At 51.6% G+C, this 10,687-nt stretch overlaps 1 protein-coding gene across 4 annotated transcripts in view; it reads left to right on the forward strand.

Annotated features, from left to right (window-relative positions):
* Positions 1–10,687, forward strand: part of cep85l (centrosomal protein 85, like) — a 61,780-nt gene that overhangs the window by 21,369 nt on the left and 29,724 nt on the right. For all 4 annotated transcript variants that reach the window (XM_035421562.1, XM_035421561.1, XM_035421560.1 and 1 more), the window contains exon 3: positions 9,641–10,347. In XM_035421562.1, coding sequence (XP_035277453.1) covers positions 9,641–10,347 — 707 coding nt within the window. The remainder of the gene's footprint in view (positions 1–9,640; positions 10,348–10,687) is intronic.

Raw genomic sequence — 10,687 nt, forward strand, 5'->3', positions numbered from 1 at the left:
ATAACAAAAATAAGCGAGAATAACAGTCATTAAAATGTTGAGCCGGAAATGGAGTCTCTATTTTCGGCTCCATCTCCACCCCCCCTCCCGGCCGTACGTGTGGTTGTAGCAGTTCCTCTGCAGCAGGAGAGCATTACTCCAAACCCTCTCTCTCTCTCATTGAAGTCTTTATTGCACCCAGATGAGAGCGCTAGTAGAGCACAGAAGCACCCCCTTATCCATCAAATTAAAGGGGAGCCCGGGACTAGGGCCTCCCTGCCCTGTTAAGGGGCAGCTTTTTATTGCCCTGGTTATGTATTCGTACAGCAGAGGAAACTGGGGGAGCTCTGAGCATGAAGCACCTCTGTAATTAGAACAGTACAGGGAGGCCACAGAGCGATGATGTCACAATGGTAATTTGTTGATTTGGAATGCTGTAACAGAGGTAATCTTTCACACACGAGACACATGCGGGGCGAACTCTTTCATGGTCTGGCCTCGGAGATCCGGTCATTATTCAAATTGCCTTACAAAGGTTCTGGTGATTAATCTTTTAACCGGACGGTTCAAATGCGAATCTACAGGGCAGAACCTCTGTTTTTCGGCGTTCTGCAGGCCTGGGCTCTCCCGGGGCCTGAGAATTAGGCTGCTCTCTAATCGGGGGCGGATGGACACGGAAGGCCCGGAGAGGAAGTGGTGCGAGGGCGCTAACGAGACAGCGCAGATTCGTGTTCGCGCCCGTACGCCGGGTCGCTGGGGACGCGCGGGATTAAGAGGACGCGTGTAACGCCCGCCCCCACCCACGGGAGGCCCGAATCCGCCATCTGGGCACAGCCACGCGCTGGCCGGCTCGCTGCTGAAGTATTTGGCGCGGGGATCTGAAGCCGCGTGCCGATCCGAGCGTGAGCGTGAGGGCGGGAGGGGGGCAGGGAATTCCACACACCGCAGCCCAGACAGCGTAACTCCGGCCCGGATCCGCTCAGTCGCTGGAGATCATTTCCTTAACTCGACTAGATGCAAGCATTTGTTTTTGTCTTTTTTCCATTACAGTTTGGAAATTTCAACGACCACCATCATCAGTAGAAAAAGAACACTCGGACTTGCATTGCGAAAAGCAACATTTAGGATTCATTCACAAAATTATGTTAAAGACAAATGTTGTATCCCTGTCATCACTTGCATTCATTTGAACTTTTTGACCTTCTTAACATCATCTCCAGTCATCCCTATTAAAATGCACAATTACAGAACATGATGTAACATGAAGGCTGGCAGGCATGGCAACTGTAAACCAATCAGGGGATCGCAGTTTTTTTCCCCCCTGCATGCCCTTATTCTGGACGCTGTGGACGCGTGCGACGCGCGTTCCGTGAGCGGGCGCCGCTAGCCCCGACGGCAGCGAGAGATTAGAGAGGAAGTGAAGGATGGGGGGGGGGGTGGGGGGAGAGAGGGAATGAGGGGCGGGGCGGGGGACCATCTGTCCCTCCCGGGTCCCGTGCGGGTACTGATGGTGACGGGATTAGTGCAGCGTGCCCTATGTGTGTCCCCACCGCGATGGAGACAGTGAGTGCCATACGCATGCACATGCTCGCACTGCATCATGGGTACTGCTGGAAGCACCACAGTGGAAAGAGAGCCCAACAGTATGGCAAAACCCTCGCTGTTTCCCATCAGAATGTCTGTGGATGCTTTCTGTGGATTATACAACGGGAAATGCAATATATGTAGGTTGTTTATTTTTAAATTCAGCAGTCCTACTTAATCCCATAATCCTTTAGAAAAAATATATGACACACGGTTACGTGATCTGTGGTCATTGTTCCGACTGATGAATGTGACGCAAGTAGCCTATTGCTTTTGAAACAGCAGGCCTGAGTGATGTTGCCTGCCCTCTGTGTTTAAAAAGAGAGATTCTTGTTTAGTGAGGGGTGAGCTCCCAGTGTGGAGCTGTGATCTGAGGCCATGTTCTGGCCTGGAATTGCAATGCAAAGGAATTTCTGGCCTGCTCATTTTTAAACTGCCCGCTGCAGCTCAGTTCACCCACTGTGTAATGGCCGCTGCTCTGTGCCGAACTCGCCCGCTACAGACTGAAATGACTCTTGCCCTCTACTTAATTCATCCACTCTAGACTAAAACCACCAAACCCCTATGCTGAATTAGCTCACTTCAGCCTGTAATCGCTGTGGTCCCCCACCGAGTTCACCTACTAAAGCTGGCTTTGCCCTCTTACCTGAGTGGCCTGTTGTGTGCTAGGCATAGACCTCTCTCGTGAAACTCTATAGGGTGTTTGGAGATCCTAAAATATGGCTTCCCCATTTCTGACGGGTGTCCGAGTGTTACCGGGGCAACCTTAATTTAAACGGGCTTGTTTACGCACCCCCCCCCCCCCCCCAGGCGGACCCCCCTCAGAGTGCTATTATGGGTGCCCCCCCTCCCCCCCCAGCCTTGGCTTGGGACCTTACGAAAACGGAAAGGTCAGCAGCCCCCGAATCCTCCGTTCTTCCTGGTGACCGTCTCCGTGGCGCCATCGCCGTGGCAATGTTCTGCGCAGTGAAACCTAAGAGCGCGGTAAAGCAGCGGGAAGGAGGGGAGCGCCACAGTCCAGCGGTCTACGTGACCGTTGGGACACGGTCACTCTGACACACGCTCTGTTGCTCAATGCCACCCCGGACAGAGTAACACTGCTATTTCAAGAGATCCTCTTCCTCCACCTCCTCCTCCTCCTCCTCTTTCACAATCGGCTGCCGTCAGCACCTGCTCCTGTTACAGTGCATTATTACACCAGTGTCTCTGCAGTGCTGACCTATTGATTCTCCTACTGGATTAGATCACACCTGATCACCCAGTATGAGCCATTGCTGTGCTATTTCAGGTCGCACCTGGTCACTCAATAGAAACGGGTTCTATTTCAGATCACCCGTGATCACTCAATAGAAATGGGTTCTATTTCAGATCATACCCGATCACTCAATAGAAATAGGTTCTATTTGTAATCACGCCGGATCACTGAATAGAAATGGGTTCTATTTGTAATCACACCGGATCACTCAATAGAAACGGGTTCTATTTGTAGTCACGCCCGATCACTGAATAGAAACGGGTCTGAGTATTTCGCACTGTTTTCACACCTGACGACCATGTGGAGACGGGTACACGCTGTCCGCCCCAGACCCCCCAGCAGGAACACGTGCGCGCCGTTTGAGATCAGACCCCGGCTTGTTTTGATGGCCGCAGGGCTCCGTTGGAGAGCGCCCAGTCCGTCCCCCGCCCACGGAATAATTTGGAAGGGGACCGCGGGGAAAGGGGGGGGGGGGGGGCAATGCTCCGACCATGTGACTGCGCGGAGGCTTGTTTATGACACCGGAGCTCAGTACGTTCTGTGTGTTTGTTCCCCGTCTGCTTCTGGGCACTGCGGCGCGTGGACGCGCTCCTCTCCTTACGTAACCGCCATCAAATAAATTCCGCCATTCGCGCTAACGGCTCCAAGCGAGGCTGTGATATCCAGCATAAAACCTGCAGCCTGTCTGGGTCCCTGCACTGAGCAGGCGGACGGTAGATGTCGAGACGGCCTGGCGGAGTTTTGAGGCTGCGGGCTGTGTTCTGAAAGTTGTAGAAGTTCTGAAAGGCGGTCGTGTGGCGGTAACGCCGGGCAGAATCGCCGGGTCGCGCTCGCTGCCGCGGAGACGCGGCTGTCCGAAAGCTCGGACTTTACTTTTGCAGTCATTTACTGTGTTCAGTAAAGAAGGACAAGGACTGCGCTCTTACAGTGGTTTTCACTGTTCAGAAGAGAACGAGTGGGTTGTCTTGTGCTCGCCCTGTGTTCAGTAGAGTAGGACCAGGACTGCGCTCTTACAGTGGTTTGCACTGTTCAGAAGAGAACGAGCGGGTTGTCTTGTGCTCGCCCTGTGTTCAGTAGAGTAGGACCAGGACTGCGCTCTTACAGTGGTTTGCACTGTTCAGAAGAGAACGAGCGGGTTGTCTTGTGCTCGCCCTGTGTTCAGTAGAGTAGGACCAGGACTGCGGTCTTACAGTGGTTTTCACTGTTCAGAAGAGAACGAGCGGGTTGTCTTGTGCTCGCCCTGTGTTCAGTGGAGTAGGACCAGGACTGCGGTCTTACAGTGGTTTGCACTGTTCAGAAGAGAACGAGCGGGTTGTCTTGTGCTCGCCCTGTGTTCAGTAGAGGAGGAAGCGCGCGCGGCTGTGGCTGCGACGGTCCACGGGAGCGATCCGGGCCCTCGGGCCTCGCTGAGTTCACTTCTCCGCACGTTTCTCATTAGGGCTCAGATCAGAACCAGATGACGGCGTTCTGGAGCGTATGGAAGGGGGCAGCCAGACAATGTACCAGGACCTCCGTAAAAACACGGAGCCCGCAGAACGTTCTCCCTGACTATATAAGGAGCCAAAAGCTGAGCGCTAGGCCCGATCGCCCCGCTTTTATCGTCTTATCAATTTCAGCCGCTTTTAAAACAAGCGGCCCGCCGGACTTTCCTGCCTCTCCCAGACTCTGTAGCGCAAAGGAGGAATAGTGGTTATTAACGCCCTGGCCTTTAACAGGGAGCAAAAACATTATTATTGTGGTTCAGCCAGGGGGAATTCCAGCAGGACATTGGTTTCACTTTCAACACTGTTCGTTAACGTATCCAGTTGGCCGTTCCTGAATGAAGTGGGACTGGGCTGGTGTGGTGGTCCCTGTGAGTGGGCTGTGGAATTGGGCTGGTGTAGTGGTCCCTGTGAGTGGGCCGTGGGAGTGGGGTGGTGTAGTGGTCCCTGTGAGTGGGCCGTGGGAGTGGGGTGGTGTAGTGGTCCCTGTGAGTGGGCCGTGGGAGTGGGGTGGTATAGTGGGCTGTGGGAGTGGGGTGGTGTAGTGGTCCCTGTGAGTGGGCCGTGGGAGTGGGGTGGTATAGTGGTCCCTGTGAGTGGGCCGTGGGAGTGGGGTGGTATAGTGGTCCCTGTGAGTGGGTTGTGGGACTGGGCTGGTGTAGTGGTCCCTGTGAGTGGGCCGTGGGACTGGGCTGGTGTAGTGGTCCCTGTGTGTGGGTTATGGGATTGTCTGGTGTAGTGGTCCCTGTGTGTGGGTTGTGGGACTGGGGCTCCGTGTCAGTGGGCCGTGGGAGTGGGCTGCCCCAGAAGTCTGCGGGAGCCGCGGCTCTCCTGCGGAATGTGCCGGATCAGGGGCCCGCTTCTCGCTCCCCCCAGCTGCTCTGCAGTTGCCCCGCAGACGTGTCCCGACAAAGCGGCGCTTTGTGAACACTTGAGTCTCGCCCCCGACCCACGGCCCTCGCACTCCCCCTACCTCCCAGTCCTGTTTAGTTTACGGGGGGGGTCTTTAAGTTCCAAGCGCTGTTCTTTTCAGGCTATTTTCAGGCCATGGCCAGCATTAGGAATAACAGTGACTGAGGGAGTGTAATGTGATGTACTTTTAGCTCCGGCGAGAGGCTAACGTCATAGCATGAGCAACACTGAAGGGACCTCGGGACATTTACCTCCATTTACACTTCAGAGGAAACGCATTAAAACTCTGCTCATTCAAATACAAAGCGGCAGTTAGCTCTGTAACACTTTGTCCTTGGCTTGTGTTTTTTAAGTCTCAGTTGAAAGCCAAAGCATTGACAAAATGGAAAACACCGACTAATTTGCAGTTAATTCTGGTTTGTGGACCTCTCCATCTGTTAAAGCATTGCGAAAACATTGTGCTTTGCAGTTATTCACATCAGGTGAACACATTAACAAGCTTGGTCCTTAATGCAGCGTTTCCTTATTTGCAAAAGAAAAAACATGGCCTTGTTTAGAAGAAGGCTATTTCTTGGGAATAAATAAAGTTTAAATAAACTTTTTAGCCACAGCTGCAAAACATTGACAGTACTCAAAGAATGATACGAGCAGTCTATTTGTGTATTAAACACAAAAATGCCAAACATTATAAGGTTTTACAAGGTTCCTTATGATGCCAAAAATATTTATGAATGCTCTTTTCACCTTTTATTTGAGCCACATAGAATACTCATTAGTCATACAGTCTGATAAATGCTGAGGCTGCCTCTTTGATCACATACCTCAGGCCTGATCAGGTCATAACAGCGAACATTCCAGACCTGAGGGCTTCCAGCAAGCTCGATCATATTTCACTGAATTATCTCGAGGAGCATAGTTCCAGTAAAGATGCTCTTTTTATGCTTTCTGAACCAAACCGGAGAACTGCAAGCGGTAGCCTGTTTGTTTTATTCGACCAAAAAAAGTAGGTAGGTCTCTTCCTACATGCATGACAATGTGTAGTACTCCGATAATCTCATAATCCAAATATTTTTGCGCTTTTAAAACAGAAATGCATTCTACGATGTTTATAGCGCTGAGGTTTCAGCCGTGCTTGTAAACCTGTGTAGACGCCTTGGCTGTCGAGCTTTGTCTGTGAAGCGTCTTAGATTTATAGAGCTGTTTTCATGCTGGGCTGGTTTGATGTAATGAGAGACTAGAGCGAACGTTTGTAGCTCTGTCGTCAATGTTTTTTTTTTTTTCATTGTTATGTAGAGCTAAACCAGTAATAGACTGCGTGAGATTGTCAGGACTTCTTGTGTAAACTCGAAACACCACTTACCCTTAGGATGTGCCTGTCTGTACTTGCAGATTCATGTGCTTTCTTGGAACCAGCGTTACATTTAGGCACTGCTGTCGCCACCCAGTGGTGGTTAGCTGCATCTACATTGCATATCGATTAAAAGCAGAATGTTTTTTGCTGTTTTTTTTTTTTTGGCCTAGGGTAGTTAAAATTTGTTTTGGCATTCATTGTCTTGTTAGAAGCCTAGGCACTTCTGTTCTTTCAGTTTCCCCAATGGAACTGCACACCGGATAATATTGTAAAATCGATAAACCGATGGACCCTCAATTATAGTAGGAAGCCGTCTTCTCCTGGGGTTAGTAGTACATCCTGTTTCTCTAATATCATCCCTTACATCAGCAGTCGCTGATTTATCCGGGTCATTTATAATGTATGAATAAGACGCACACTGCACTCAGACATTGCATCAGGCCAAATGTCAACAGATTAAGCTTTCATAGTGGTTTACCCAGGGTTCAGTAGAGAGGGAACAAACCGCATTACGACTGTGAGGGTGTTACTGTCTTTTCTTCTGAAGGTCCAAATGGTTGTGATGTCCAGCGATGATGCTTAGTCTTAGCAGAGACTTGCAATTGTTCTTCTGTTAGTCCAAAGGCCATTACTGTAGAAGGCCAGATGGTCCAGAGATAGCTTGCCTGAATTTATTTGTTCAATTGTGATTGGTCATTGGCAAGCAGCATTTAATCGCTGAGCCAATTAGAGAAAAAGAAGGAGTGGCCATAGTAGCGTTTGAGCTTTTCTGTGGCAGGAAAGGCGCGGTCATTCACAAGATAACGTGAGCCGTGGTAAAAATCAGCCAAAGCACATTCTCATGACTTGCGGCCTACAAACCGTGGACACGCGTACACAAACGCCAGACCAGGCTTTGTTGCGCGCCGACGGCTAACGATGTTGTTAAACAGAACCTCAGCTATGTTTGGAAAAGTTATTAAAAACCGCTTCGTTTTCCCCCGATGCTAGCGTCAGCGTCCGTTGTTTATAAAGTTTTTGTTTCGGTGCGAAGTAAGGGCGAAGCTCGACCGAAGGAGTTTATTTACCCTGGAAAGAGAGTGTTTGTTTTTCTCCCTCGCGGGTAAAGGCTGTCGGTCCTGCGGAGCCTTGCGCCGTACGGAAGAGTAATCGCTGCTCTCCACGGCGCTGGCCAGTCCTGTTTTCCCAGCAGTCATCGGGCTGATGCACAGTGTGAGGCAGGGCTGCCCAAACTTGATGAGAACTGCTGGTTCGTAGGTTTCTGCACCTTAACGATATGCAGGGAAACTGCTGCACGTCTGCAATGGCTGACCGTAATAATTCATTTCCGTACTAGCAAAACTGCATGTGGTTCACTATTGGTGCACATTGAGTAGTTGCTCTTACCTTTTCTGAAGATGACCTTTTTTGATTTCAGCTCCATATTCAGTTTCTACAGAAATGTTTACATTTGCGCTGTCGTTGAATTTTTTTGTCTGGACTGTCGTTCAAGGGTCAGGAGATTTATGGCTTTGATTGCGCATTCGTTTGTATTTATACAGCTGGTCATTTGCTGAGTCAGTTTCAGTTTATGACCGTTCCTCATGACATCGGTTCACCCGCAGTCCACCTTGTGTGCTCTGTTTGCTTTCTTATGAAGGCCTTCGGTTTGAGATTGTAGGATCTGTGCGTGTGTATGCGTGTGTGTAAGAGAGCGATAGAGTGTGTGTGTGTGTGTGTGTGTATGTGTAAGGGAGAGTGTGTGTCTGTGTGTGTGTATATGTGTAAGAGAGAGAGTGTGTATGTGTGTGTGTGTGTATGTGTAAGAGAGAGAGTGTATGTGTCTAAGTGCGGGAGAGAGTGTGTGTGTGTGTATGTGTAAGAGAGAGTGAGTGTGTGTGTATGTATGTGTAAGAGAGAGAGAGAGAGAGTGTGTGTGTGTAAGGGAGAGAGTGTGTGTGTATGTGTATGTGTAAGGGAGAGTGTGTCTGTGTGTGTGCATGTGCGTGTGTGTGTGTGTGTGTGTAAGGGAGAGAGAGAGAGTGTGTGTGTGTGTGTGTGTTTATATGTGTGTGTGGGTCTTTGACTGTGCCCTTTGCGCTGTCAGATGCAGCTTCCCCGCTGTGACTCTTGCATAACTCTCGTCGGTCTTTTGCGCCAGCAGCTGGCATGTAGCACACAGATCATGAGTTATTCATGAACACAGCCAGTGAGCCTGCAGGGATCCTAAGGACACACACACACACACGCGTGCGCACCCACACACACACACGCACACGTACACACACTCACACACACACATACACACAGACACGCACAGACACACACACTTTCCACTGTATCAAACCTTCCACATGTCCACTGCTTGGGATCTGAGGCTTTCTGTTTGAAGGGCATCAGATGCGCCTACAGCAGCTTACTCTTAGTTTTATGATATTATTGGTGGTGATTATACACGCTTTGATCTTGGAAGCGGACGTGTTGCCTCTTGGTTTACAACCAAAAGATATGTAGCATAGATGCAATTTCACTGTCTGCGGAGTGATCAGAATAAGATGAAAGTACTGCTCACTGACGTTTGGGCGATGGCACTAATATGAGTTTTAAGCGATGGGGCTCGAGCTAGAACCAGCCCATGGCATGAGAAGCCGCCATGTTGGAAAAATAGCTTGAGGGTGCTGGTCTAGTGTGATGATGAAAACCAAGGAAACTAAGGCTGATATCGTATTCAAAGAGGGATACTGTACTAAAAGACATGTACTCGGAGATATAGCCTATATTATTTAGTTCAGTTTGAGATTTGATAAGAGAATGATGTTTTATTCAGAGCGAGGTGAGAGATAGATGTTGTTTTGTTTAGGGAGATGTTGCATTCAGAGAAGGATGTAAAAATTTGAGAGAGCTGTTCTGTTCAAGAGAGATGTTCCACTTAGAGAGATGTTAGCTTCAGTGAGAATGCTGTATTCGGAGAGATGTTGGTTTCAGTGAGAATGTTGTATTTGGAGAGATGTTCCGGTGGATGTGTGTCTGTAGTCGGTGTGTAGAGAGTGGGAGAGCCTCATTAACAGTGACCCTCTCTCTCTCTCTCTCTCTGCGCAGACCACTCCAGCTCCAGCGGCACGCTGTGCTTCCAGCCGCTGCGCTCCCAGGGCTCCATCCCCACGGCGCACGTCATGCCCTCCCCCTCCATCTCCAAACTGAGCGGCCCCCCGGCCCCCGGCTCCTGGGGCAGCTGCCAGCTCCCCTCCCCGCTGGACAGCCCGCTGGACATGAAGGACCCGCGGCCGGTGCGCCGCTGGTCGTCCCTGACGCGCCTGAGCGGGACGGGCGCGGACAAGGGCAGCCCCGCTGGGAGGCCGGCCTACCGGGGCGACGCCCACGGCTCCCTGGACCGGGGCCTCCTGTACGGCTACCGGTCGGACCACCTCCACCACGGCCCCGACGGCAGCGCCCCGGTGCTCCACAGGCTGTCGCCGGGGGCGGAGCCCAGGTACAGGTACGACCTGTGCGCGAAGGCGGAGCCCGCCGGCCCCGCCCCCCTCAAGCCCAACAGCCTGGACCTGACCTACAGTGCCTTACCCGAGAGCAAGCCCCTCGCCCAGGGGCCCGCGCAGCGGGGGCTGCCCCTGGGGCACCAGGCCGTGGGGGGGTCGCCCATCCAGCCCGCCGTCCGGACCCAGATGTGGCTGAGCGAGCAGATGCACTCGAACCCGGTGGAGTACCGGGCGGGGCCCGAACTCTGCGGCCTCGCCGCTGCCTGGCAACAGGACCGCGAGAGACTCCGGCAGGAGACAGAGCTCACCCAGGTGAGGGAGGGGGGGAGTGTGACTGAGTGAGAGAGAGGGGGAGTGAATAAGTGAGAGAGAGGGGGAGTGAATGAGTGAGAGAGAGGGGGAGTGAATGAGAGGCAGAGAGGGGGTTACTGAGTGACTGAGTAAGATAAGAAGTGAGAGAGGAAGGGAGAGGGAGTGGGAGGTAGAGTGAACGAGTGAGAGAGAGGGAGAATGATTGAAAGGGAAAGAGGGAGTTGCTGAGGGACTGGGGAAAAAGAGGGGGAGTGGAGAGGGAGTGGGAGGTAGAGTGGACGAGTGAGAGAGAGGGAGAATGATTGAAAGGGAAAGAGGGAGTTGCTGAGGGACTGGGGAA

Source organism: Anguilla anguilla, chromosome 6 (assembly GCF_013347855.1).
Source record: "Anguilla anguilla isolate fAngAng1 chromosome 6, fAngAng1.pri, whole genome shotgun sequence".
Classification (NCBI taxonomy): Eukaryota; Metazoa; Chordata; class Actinopteri; order Anguilliformes; family Anguillidae; genus Anguilla; species Anguilla anguilla.